The sequence below is a fragment of the Podarcis raffonei genome, chromosome 15 (assembly GCF_027172205.1).
Source record: "Podarcis raffonei isolate rPodRaf1 chromosome 15, rPodRaf1.pri, whole genome shotgun sequence".
NCBI lineage: Eukaryota > Metazoa > Chordata > Lepidosauria > Squamata > Lacertidae > Podarcis > Podarcis raffonei.
The window spans coordinates 1,020,038-1,031,213 of NC_070616.1; the positions used below are offsets into that span (position 1 = coordinate 1,020,038).

General features: G+C 50.7%; 1 protein-coding gene across 5 annotated transcripts; it reads left to right on the top strand.

Moving 5' to 3' along the window:
- Positions 1-52: 52 nt before the first annotated feature.
- On the top strand, positions 53-10,326 carry INPP5K (inositol polyphosphate-5-phosphatase K). 5 transcript variants are annotated; one of them, XM_053367720.1, is made up of 13 exons: positions 53-170; positions 1,945-2,052; positions 2,536-2,644; positions 3,531-3,647; positions 4,296-4,471; positions 5,371-5,482; positions 5,967-6,076; positions 6,274-6,300; positions 7,437-7,626; positions 8,308-8,445; positions 9,516-9,599; positions 9,692-9,796; positions 10,062-10,326. In XM_053367720.1, the coding sequence occupies exons 1-13, from the start codon at positions 139-141 to the stop codon at positions 10,161-10,163; spliced, it is 1,410 nt and encodes a 469-aa protein (XP_053223695.1). In that variant the 5' UTR covers positions 53-138; the 3' UTR covers positions 10,164-10,326. The 5 variants fall into 5 exon arrangements, with proteins under 5 accessions (XP_053223695.1, XP_053223697.1, XP_053223696.1 ...); XM_053367722.1 differs by lacking the exon at positions 53-170 and adding an exon at positions 330-580; XM_053367721.1 differs by lacking the exon at positions 53-170 and adding an exon at positions 626-648.
- The last annotated feature ends 850 nt before the right edge of the window (positions 10,327-11,176 follow it).

An 11,176-nucleotide genomic window follows, 5' to 3' on the forward strand; every position in this document is an offset into this window, starting at 1 on the left:
GACGCGGCCTCTTGGCATCCCAGCCAATCAGGAGGCGCGCCGACCTCGTCCCCTGCCCCGATTGGCCGGAGCGGTCACAAGAGCGGAGCGAGCTCTTTCCTCCGGTCTCGCCCGCCTCTCCTTTCTCGGGCAGCCGCGATGGAGGCGGAGGATGGACCGCGGCATCTCAGGTGAGGAAGCGGAGGGGGGGGGAATCCTGCTGCACATGTGCTCGGGGGACCCGTCTTGGGAAAACCCCCCTTTGGCCCACGTGCCCCCGGCGGAGTCAAGGGAGTCCCTGGGCATGTGCAGAGTGCCCCAAGGGGCGCCCCCACTCCCGCTGCTCCCTCGGGGCTCTTCCGCCCCCTTGGGGTTTCCCGCGAGGAGGCAGCAACCCCTCCCGAAGGATTTCGGGGCCCCGTGACCGGCCTCCCTCCGCCCGCCGACAGGCGCTCCTTCTTACAGCAAAGCCCCCGGATGCGGCGCCGCGGCGGCTCCGGAGCGGGAGTTATGCTAATCGCCGCGGGCAGCGCGAAAGCCGATTTCGGCTTGCAAAGCACCGGCTGGGATTTGAGTCCTTCGGGGGCCGCTTATTTAGCAGGTGCTGCGCCTGCTGCCAAAGGGGCTCTCCTGCCCGCACTTGCCACATCCTCCGGGGGCGGTGATCAGGTGCGCCCGCGGAAAGGCAGGCAGGCAGGCGGCCGGGAACACGCCCAGGATCGGGGGCTGCCGGGCTGCCTGCCGGTGGCGCTTCTCCCTCCTCCCGCGGGACGGGGGTCTTGCGCTTAAGACCCAGCCAGGTCTTCCTAACCGCGGCACATCCGCTCTCTGCCTTTGCAACTCCTGTATTTGCGGAGAACCTCCAGTAGATGTTGGGCTCTAGTTCCCAGCAAGCAGCGGAGTCAGTGCTCAGGGGTGATGGGAGCTGTAGTCTGGCAGCATTTGCAAGGCCACCTGTCTCTGGGCTACACCCTGTGCCTTCTGGAGGGCTGACTTGGGTGGGGAAACAGGCCAAATATGTTTTCCCTTCCCCACACTTATCTGACCACAAGCTAAGCTCCAACAGCCACCTCTGAACCCCCAAACCCCTTCCTAGCCAGAAGCTGTGTTAATAAAAGCCTCCCGAGGGGCTCACTTGTCAGATTTGGTCCCTGGCTTGGCAATCCCTCCATGTGGGGCACGTGCCTCAAAACCAGTGATTATACCTCCATGACACAGTGGCAGAAACATGTGATTGGCCTCAGTTAACAATAGCTTTTCATAACTCTCCAGGCTCCAGGGGCATTAAATCTTGGCGCGTGGCATGGGTGTGGGGGTGCACCTTGAGGGCTTGCAAGGAGAGGAAGAGGACCTCCCTTCCTGCCTCAGAGTTCCTTCTGGTGCGGTTGACGGCTTCCTTGCTTGGCTTGTGCCAGAAGCGAGGCTTAATTCTGCCGACATTGACCCTTCTCTGGCTGGGGGGCGCCTTGGGTGGGGAGTGGGGCATGCCCCTCTCCTGCTGGCCCCATGGCATCTTTGCAGCCTGAAGAGCCGCTCCAGGACTTGCTCTCCGTCTCCTTGCTGGACCTGGAGGGCACCCCCTCTGCCTTGCGCAGCCGCTCGGCCAGTGTGAGCAGCACGGGCTCCAGCGGGCGGCTGCAGCTGCGGCAGCGAGTGGCACAGCTCATGGCCTGCGTGGAGGATGTCAGCTCCGATGACGAGATCCACGAGGAAGTCTCACGCACCATCGATGAGGCTTTTCTGATCTGTGGGAAGATGCAGAAGCAGAGGCTTCTAGGGATCAGGTGCCCTTCCCAGGCAGACAGGCTCTCTCCAGCGGGGCTTTGGTGTTTTTAGGGCAGGAGTACAGATAATAAGGCACAAGGAGGGGAGAGATTAATGGGATGACGAGGTAGCTGGGCCGGACAGGAGCCTGTCCCCACCTGTTTGTACTTCAGCTGCACTGCCTTTTGTCTGTCTCTGAAGGTTGCACTTGGTGACTTGGAACGTGGGCACAGCTTCTCCCCCTCCTGATGTCACCTCTTTGCTGCAGCTCAACTCGCAAGACCAGGAAATGGACATGTATGTCATTGGGTAGGTATTTTGGGAACTAGAGCTGGGGCTCTTCTTGGGGATATCATCCTGGTCATGCCATCTGCAGAAGCGAGGAGGCGGCCTTGACGAGCATGGTGCTTCTTGAGATCTTTTGCAGAAGGTCTCTGCAGGTCTCTGGACATAGGGGGAATGTGGCACAAGTGAGAGAGCTCATTCAAGAAAAGGGGCAGCCATTCAGAATTGTGCGGACTTCGAGAAAGAATGCTCTTGGTGTGTGATTTCACTGAGTAGTACTGAGTAGTCAGTACTCAGTGTGCTAAGATGCTATCCAGAATTGTGCCACCGTGGAGTGATGCACCTTCCCTTCCTCTGCTTTCATGTGGATGCAGGCGGTGGGTTAAAAGATTAACAAACATTTTATTGGACAGCAGCCGCTCCTGCTCTTAGTGGTTCCCAATAGGTCTGGGTACTTTTTGTCAAAATGAGATGTAAGATTACCTGGGTTAACCCTGGAGTATTCAGTTTACAGGAGGTGAACTCCAAGATTGTGAATTTCCTATCCGACATGGCCTTTGATGATCCTTGGAGTATTTTCTTCATGAATGTTCTTTCTCCTCTGCGCTATGTCAAGGTAATCATGTTGATTTGTCTATTGGTGGCCTCTGGCTTACATTCTCCTGATGAATATTCTCTCATGTGAGGTGCCCTGTCATTTGGGCGTGGCCCTGCCTCCTTCCTGACCAGCAGACAGTCACAGATCTGCTGCAAGTGTTCCAGAGTTTGCATTCAGCATAGGAAGGGCACTTTGGGGAGACACCATTCAAGGCTGGCTTTTGGAATTAAGTGTTCTAGAATTGTCTCTGATGCAAGAAGTAATGTAGTCACAGTGGCTCTGTGCTCCCTCCACTGGTCTGGAGGCAATAAGTGCCTCTGAATACGGTGAAATACAAGTGTGGAGAGTATTTCTGCTGTTTTCAGGTCCTGCTTATGGGGAGCAGGTTGGCCACTATGGGAAACAGGGCAGTGGGCTAGAGGACCCCTTTGGCCTGATCCAGTTGCTGAAGGACCTTCTTATGTTCTTTTGATTTCAAGAATGCTCTAGTCTGGTTTGACTCCAAAAGGCCTACCAACCACCTAGAATTGCAGTGGCTGTGCATTAAATTAAATAAGACAAGGCTGCAGTTTTGATGTTTCCTGTGCTTGGTCCTCAGACACATCTCCACGGCCAGAGATCTGTTGAGCATTGCACTGGCGTTGGTCAGATGCTTCCCAGTGCCTTTATCAGGGCTGGGCAGAAAGAGATTCTTGGTACTGCCTGACTTCCATTTATCTCAAATTCCATCAAGAATGGAGGAAGCAGAAGCTTTCCTTGGCCCTCAGGGGAGATGCAGTCGCCTTTCTTTAGCCAATTGAATAGTGTTTGGACTCCCTTCCCAGGCCTGGGATTTTCTGGGGCATCCTAACCTTTTCTGGGGGGTTGCTAGTGTTTGTTTCTACAAAAGCTCTTCTGCTTGCAGGTATCTTCCATACGCATGCAGGGCCTCCTCCTCCTGGTCTTTGCAAAGCAGCCTCACGTCCCCTTCATACGGGACATTCAGAGCCAGTTCACTCGCACGGGTCTCTACGGATATTGGGTAAGCAGACATTTTAATGGCTTTTTCAAATTGCAACTTAGTCTTGGCTTCTGCATGTTGTCTGCGGTGGCTTCGGTGAGGAATAAAAGAACGTATAGAATTTTACTCCTTTTAGTAAAGTTTTAAAACATTTTGTCTGAAGTTGTAAACTTGTCAAGGGCTACAGAGATTAATCTGTATGATGATGCAGGATTGGACCACATCAGAGCAAAAAGTGCTGCTATCCCTGGTGCTAGCAAATTTGCTCCTCGCTTCTGTACCCAAAGAACAGTCTGATTCCTGGCTACCTATTTAACACCCATGGTGGCTTACTTCTCTGTTGTCTTGAGCATTCCAGTCTCTTTCTTGTCTTCAGACAAGTTTGGGATTGACCAGGGCTTTTTTTAGCTGAAACTCACCGGAACTCAGTTCTGACACATCTCAGGTGGGCACCGTTGCCATTATAAGAGAACAAAGGAGGTATTCCGGATAAGTTCCGACACCTTTTTTTCTAGAAAAATAGCACTGTGTTTGATATTTATGAATGGTAGATGTTGCTTTTGAAATGTACCTGTAAATGGAAACAAGTCTCAAAACAGCCTCAAGTGCTGCTGTTGTGTGATCTGGGGGACCTGATCCGTTGGTACCTTGGCTTCTTATGTCTTGTAGGGAAACAAGGGGGGCGTCACCACTCGCATGTCTGTCTATGGACATACCATCTGTTTCCTGAACTGCCACCTGCCAGCCCACATGGAGAATGCAGGACAGCGGTTGGATGACTTTGAGCGCATCCTGGAGATGCAGCAGTTTGAAGGCGAAAAGATTCCCAACGTCCTGGATCACGAGTGAGTGGCAACTGAATCTGGTCGAGGCTGCCCTGCTGCCTTGCTTCTAGGAAAAGAGGATCCAGCTTGGCTTGGCCTCTGCTACGTATGTCATTGTCCATTTAGTTTAGGGAGCCCCTCTGATAGCTTTGAACCCAAAGTGAGAGCATCTGGAAGACGGTTATTTCATGAAGATGGTGGTGGTGATTAATTTGTTGCTATTTCCACAAAAGCCACTCAAAGTGGTTTACAAAAATGAACATTAAAAACAATCTAAAATGCTCATCCATAAAATGTGGATTCAATTCAACTTATCTTAATAAAAAGCTGAGCAGAAGGCCACAAACTTACTTGGCGCTCCAAATTCCCAGGTAAATAACAATTTTTTTGCCCAACTCCTAAAAAGAGATAGCGGTTGTGGAATTTTGTAGTTTAGGGTTCATTCAGAGCTCCAGAGAAGTCCGTTCAAGGGAACAAAATTCCTGGAAGAAGAGGAGGTCCTCAAGCAGAGCAGCCCTTGGTCTCACTCCCAAGCTTGGAAGTCTTCCCTTTTGCTCTGAAGCACCTGGTTCTGCGAAGGGAGGGAGGTAAGGTGCCTGGACCAGAGAGGGAGGACCATTTTGAGCATTGTTCTGGCAGCTCTTTTGGGAGCCACTGTAAGTAGTGAGCCTGACTCCGCCCCCCCCTCCATTGTGTCCCTTTCAAGACTAAGTGATGCTTCCTAATGGGAAAAAGCCATGCAGTCCAAAGCGAGCAAGAGGACAGGTAACTTTGCACAGTGGTGAAAGATAATGGAGAACCACAGAGTAAATGTGCTCCTGAGATGATATGTGGGGATGAATCTGCTACGTCTGATATCTGCCTTGCAGCTTTCTCCTGTTTTTTCTTAAGCAGTTATTTCTCGTTTCTTCCCTGTAAAGCGTTCTCTTCTGGTTTGGTGACTTGAACTTCCGGATTGAAGATTACGGCCTGCATTTCATTCGAGAATCAATCAATAACAGCCGATTCAGCCTTTTGTGGGAAAAGGACCAGGTACTACCTCCAAGTTCTGTTCTCTTCATTCCTGTGCAGGTGCCACCACCAGGATCTCCTGCTTTCTTCTCTCTCCTGGCTTCCCCTGATGGAAGACCCTACAATTTCTCCTGCTGATTCCACCCACCCATGACTCACCCCCCCAAATGCCACTTGGCAAGAAATCTGTGAATATTTACATTTTGTTCCCATAATTCTTTGCCTTATTCCTGGTCCATATCTATTTCACAATTGGCTCTAAATTTCCTCCTGGGAAGTTGTGAAACTTGCCTGTCCCATTCCATATCGATTTCTGTGGAGTAAAATGACCTTCATGTGGATCTCCTTTCCCAAAGAAAGAAAGAAAGAAAGAAAGAAAGAAAGAAAGAAAGAAAGAAGCAAGCCTCGAGGAGGAGGCTGCAGAACTTCTCATATGTAGGATTCTTTAAGCTGGGCCTGGTTGCTGCTTTGTGTTTCTGTTATTCCTTTCTTTTTATTTATGCAGCTCAACATAGCTAAGAAGAAGGAACCCATTCTTCAAGAATTCATGGAGGGGCCCCTGAAGTTCAAACCCACCTACAAGTTTGATCTGTACTCAAATGACTACGACACCAGGTAAATGCTGGTTACCCCCCCCCCCAACACACACATCTTGGATGCATGACCAGGCTGGTGAAGGTGAACAAGCAGAAGAAAGCGGGAGGCAGTTTGGGCAAGGAGAGAGCTTCATCCGTGTCTTGGCCCAGTCCTCCGAAAGAGCTCCAGTGAATTGGTGTTTGGGATTTTTGCACTAATGTCTGTTTCTATTTCAGGGGGCAGAAGACGCTCTTTTGGTTTAAGTAAGGAGATTTTGATGCCCTCCTTTCCAAATCTTCAGCATTTTAGACTATTAGACTATTAGCATTTCAAACTGTTGCTGCTCTATTCTCTCCAGCTGCTGGAGGCTTGATCCTAACCGGCTAATTGGCATAATGGACCTGAAATAAAAAAAGAGCCTCTTGCATCTGGGTGCAAGGGAGAGTTTCCCCCGCAGTGATCAATGGGGATGAAGGAAGCAGCTGTTCTCCAGCATGATAGCCCTTGTGGATTCAATTTTGTTGGCTCACTAGGTTTGCTTTCTTGCTTGCCTGCTGGGGCTCCTCAGAAGTCAGGATAGGAAATGCTTCTGCTGCACTTGCTTCCGCAAGGCACAAAAGGGCTCTGCTGGCTGCTATTTAGTCAGCTCAGCAGCTTAAAACAGGATTCGTAGGTTGCTCAGCTGCCCCTTCAAAGAGACCCAGGTGGGGAATGGAGTGAACAGGTCAGATCTTGAGTTACTGCTAACTCCGGTGGCAATAAGATTTTAGTGCTGCCGAGCAAACTGTCTTCTTCCCACATCTTTCCATCGTAGAATTATAGAGTTGGGAGGGATCTGAAGGGTCAGCTAGCCAAACCCCTTGCAGTGCAGGAATCCTTTGCCCAAAGTGGGGCTCGAATCCATGACCGTGAGATTAAAAGCCTCATGCTCTGAGTCCTCTGAGAATGACCAGGCAGCCAAGGCTGTATTTGTCTCCTGGGGATATGACCATTTCACTCTGAAGAGACAGCAGAGTTTTTGAAAAACTACCCAGGATCAGGGCCAGAAATGCAGGTGGCACAAGCTTCAGTGTGGGCAAACCTCTCCTGAGCACTTGACGTTTTCATGACTTACCACGTGGGCCACTGTAAATGTAGCTGATGGTTACATCAGCTGGTTAACACTTGGTTGCTGCTAGTTCATGTTGTTTTCTGATACGAAGTTGATTAACCTCCCTCCTTCTTCGTCTGCCTTTCTTTTAGATCTGCTAACGTACAGATGTTGTTTGATTGAGCTGTAAAATGAAGGCGGTGGGGGCAGTGTATGCATTGGGTTGCTTTGTCCCCATAATGCCTCTGCTGCTGCCATGGATAGCAGCTTTGCTTTGTTGGTGTGTCCTCACTGCCTCCCCTTTTGCAGTGGGAAGAAGCGGAAGCCTGCGTGGACGGACCGGATCCTCTGGAGGGTGAAGCACCTTTTGCAGTTGGCCTCAGAGGCAGGAGAGATGCCAGAAGAGGAGGCCATTTCTGTGTCCCTGCACAGCTACATCAGCCACATGAGTTACGGCATCAGCGACCACAAACCTGTCACCGGGACCTTTGAACTTGAGGTAATGCTCTCCTCTCCCTGAGTGCAGAATGGGCTCTTGGAAAAGGGAACCTGGTCATGACTCCGGTCCCTTCCATCAGAGACAGATAAAGCCCAGCTACAGAAGACCTGGGAAGGCTTTGCAAGATTCCCAGCTACCCAAGGTGTATTTTCTGATGGACGCTTTGCAGTCCTGCTCTGTGTCTCAAAGACAGATCATGAACCATCTTACGGTTGGTGGGGAGAGAGCCCTTGCACCCCAAGTAGATAAACAGGATTGACTCTGCCTTTGATTTCCTGGCCCGTTTAAACTCTTCTCTTGTGTAGGTGCTTGCAAACTGTAACTGCGTCAGCCTACTGATTTGGGAAGGTCTCCTGTGAAGCTGCCGCACCCCCCAAATTTTTTTTAAGGGTCACTCTACAACCTTTTTAGGATAGCTTAAGTGGCAGCACGGGACGCGGGTGGTGCTGTGGGTTAAAGCACAGAGCCTAGGACTTGCAGTCAGAAGGTCGCCGGTTCGAATTCCCGTGGCAGGGTGAGCTCCCATTGCTCGGTCCCGGTTCCTGCCAACCTAGCAGTTCAAAAGCACGTCAAAGCGCAAGTAAATAAATAGGTACATTTTCAGAGTTGGGAGAATGAAGAGCGGCTTTTGACTGCTGTTGAATGGTGGCTATGGGACACAACTTCTTTCCTTTCTTCCAGATGAAGCCTCTGCCCCCTGTCCCACTGGTCAGGCTGCATCCTGTCGGCAACTGGGATGCTGAGCAAGATGCCACCGTCCGCTACTCCACAGCTCCTGAATTTCCAAGCAGTGCCTGGGATTGGATTGGTCTCTACAAGGTGACATTGCCACAGATGTGTATTGAGGGGGGAAGGATAGTAGCTCAACAGCAGAGACATGCAGAAGAGTCCTCAGTTGAATTCCTGGCCTCTTGAACTGGGAAAGACCCTTGCCTGAAACCCTGGAGAGCTGTTGCAGTGTAGACCAGGCTTCCCCAACCTTCGGCCCTCCAGATGTTTTGGACTACAATTCCCATCATCCCTGACCACTGGTCCTGTTAGCTAGGGATCATGGGAGTTGTAGGCCAAAACATCTGGAGGGCCGCAGGTTGGAGATGCCTGTTGTAGACAGCACAGAGCCAACATACCAATGGCCTGGCCTCCATTTCCTCTGCTCCTTTGAGGGTGAGGTGCGCTGTGGTCATGAGAAAAACTCTGCCATCTTCTCCTTGTGAAGAAGAGGTTCTCCTGGTCCCTCCTGACAGTCTCAGAGATTTCCTCCTGCCCAGAGTGCCCACAGTTCCAAGAGGATTTTTGGCATCCTGCAGCCAAGGATGAGTAAAAGGAGGCAGTGGTGGGTTGTGTGAAGCCGAGGTATCAGGGTGGGAGGGCACTGAGTGACCTGAGCAAAGGGTCTGGTTCCCTTGGGGGAAAGAACAGCCTGCGGACCCTGCCCCAGAAACAAAGGCAAGGCTCAGAGACAAGAGGAGGCTTGTGAGTGGCATACCTCCTTGCACCTGAAAATTCTCATTTTGATGGAAGCTGTCAAAAGCCAGGAGACTGATGAGAGACTTGGTCTTTGGTCTGGGAATATTTTGGATTATTTAGGCCAGTTCTTCTGTCTGTGTCTAAGCCTCTAAATACCACATGTGTTGCCATAACTTCCTTAGAGAAAAGGTTACAAACTTTGTGATAAATCATTGTGTGGCCTTGGCTCAATCTTGCTTTTTTTGTCACATTTCCTCATTTCTAAAACCTTGTATCACTCTTAGCAATACTGAAGTGTGAAACAGTTCAGAGTTTGCATCCCATTTCCTTAGCTAACCAGAGCAAATAGCTCTCACATGTTAGACGGGTGTTCACTAACCTGACAACCAAGTTGTGCTCAAGGCAGCTCTCTCCCCTTGCAGGTGACCTTCAAGCATGCAAATGACTACGTGATGTACGCCTGGGTGCAAGACAACGAGATTTCCTCGGAGGAGGATGCCAAGCAGGTGAGGGGGAAGTAGCCTGAGGTTATCACTGCTGGCTGCTTCATTCCAGATGTTTTGCTGAATGCTGACTGCCTTTGCTTTATCTTTCCCAGGTCTATCTCAGTGCTGAGGAGCTTCCAGCCACGGGAGGAGAGTTTCTCCTCGGTTATTACAGCAACACAATGCAATCCCTGGTTGGCATCAGTCAGCCCTTTCAGGTATGGGGCTGATGGGCTGACTAAATACAAGCCAGCTTCCTAGGTTCCTAGAGCCCCCAGGGAGCTCTTCCCGATGTTCCTGGAATCACCTGGGGAAATGGTTCTCCTCTTTGGATTACCTAGCCTACCTCACAGGGTTGCTGTGAGGACAAAATAGAGAGGGGAAGAGAACCGTATATGCAGCCCTGAGCCCCTTGGAGGAAAGGTGGGAGAGAACTGTAATAAATAATAAAAAACAAAAACAAAGACTGATCTCTCCTTTCAGATTCAGCCAAGGAGAATGTTAGCAGAGAAGGACCTGGCCTGGGACGGAGTCAGCAGGATGCCGGAGCAGCTTTGTGATGAGAAACCACCGTGTGACTTTTGAACTGTGCCGCGTGCCCCTGCAGCGGGGTCTGTGAGGAGGGAACCTCCTTCCTCTGCCTTAGAAACAGGCCTCTCTCTGAAGAAGGCTAGAAGCACAGGTGGGCATGTGAGTTTGAGCAGCCCAGAGCATCATTTCCTAGGAAATAAATAGTTCTACTGCTGTCCCAGGAAGCTGGAACAAGGCTGTGCCTACCTTCAGCAACTAAGGAACCTTGACTAATTGTAGCTTTCCCAAGAGGATCCACCGTCCAGTGGCCTAGCGCAGGGCAGGGGGCACTTATTCCTGAGGCCTGCTGCTGCTTCCTTTTCCTAGGGGTTATTTTAGGACCCAGGCAATACACTGCAATATTAAGTAGTCAAGGGTTGGTCCTGTTTTTTAAAAACCAGCATTCCAGGATTCAGCTCCCTATTTTTATGAAATGCACTTAGAATTTACTTGGGAGCTGAAATACACTTTCTATCATAGATGAAGAGAGTATGCAGTCAGTTGTGACATTTTGGTTGGTTGGAAATGAGCAGCCATGACAGAGCAGTGAAGAGGGAGGGACTTGAGCAGCTCTTGGCTTCTGTTATCTTTACTTCCAGCTGCCCCACTTCCCGTGGTACTTTTAATCTCCAAGAGTTCAGTGCTTGAAATTCTGCAGGTAAATCTACATCCAACCAACCAACCAACCAACCAGCTGACTTTTGCTTGGAATGTGGGAGTTCTTGATGGCCTGTCGCATAAAAAACCCCCCAGCCATGCTGCTGATTCCACCTGGGGTTATTTTGAGCTGTACAGCAAGGGAAGCCAATGTGGTGCCGTCCAGATGGTGTTGGTCCCCCAACTCCCATCAGCCACAGCCAGCATGGCCAAAGGTCAGGAAAGAACAGGGGCAGGTGTTATTTCCCCCTTCCCCCTTTGGAGCAAGCTCCACAGCAACACAGCCTTGCTGGCACCTTCCTGGGGCCAGTGCTCATCTGGATGCGGATTTCCTGCACCTTTGCACAATTTCTGTGGACCTGGCCTGTCTC

What these genes read in the sequence shown, in the direction of transcription:
- INPP5K (XM_053367718.1), top strand. Translation starts at nt 1,486, where the DNA reads ATGGCATCTTTGCAGCCTGAAGAGCCGCTCCAGGACTTGCTCTCCGTC. An exon ending in CCCAACGTCCTGGATCACGA is followed by an intron (nt 4,472 to 5,370) that starts GTGAGTGGCAAC and finishes TTCCCTGTAAAG; the next exon opens with CGTTCTCTTCTGGTTTGGTG. An exon ending in CCGGGACCTTTGAACTTGAG is followed by an intron (nt 7,627 to 8,307) that starts GTAATGCTCTCC and finishes CCTTTCTTCCAG; the next exon opens with ATGAAGCCTCTGCCCCCTGT.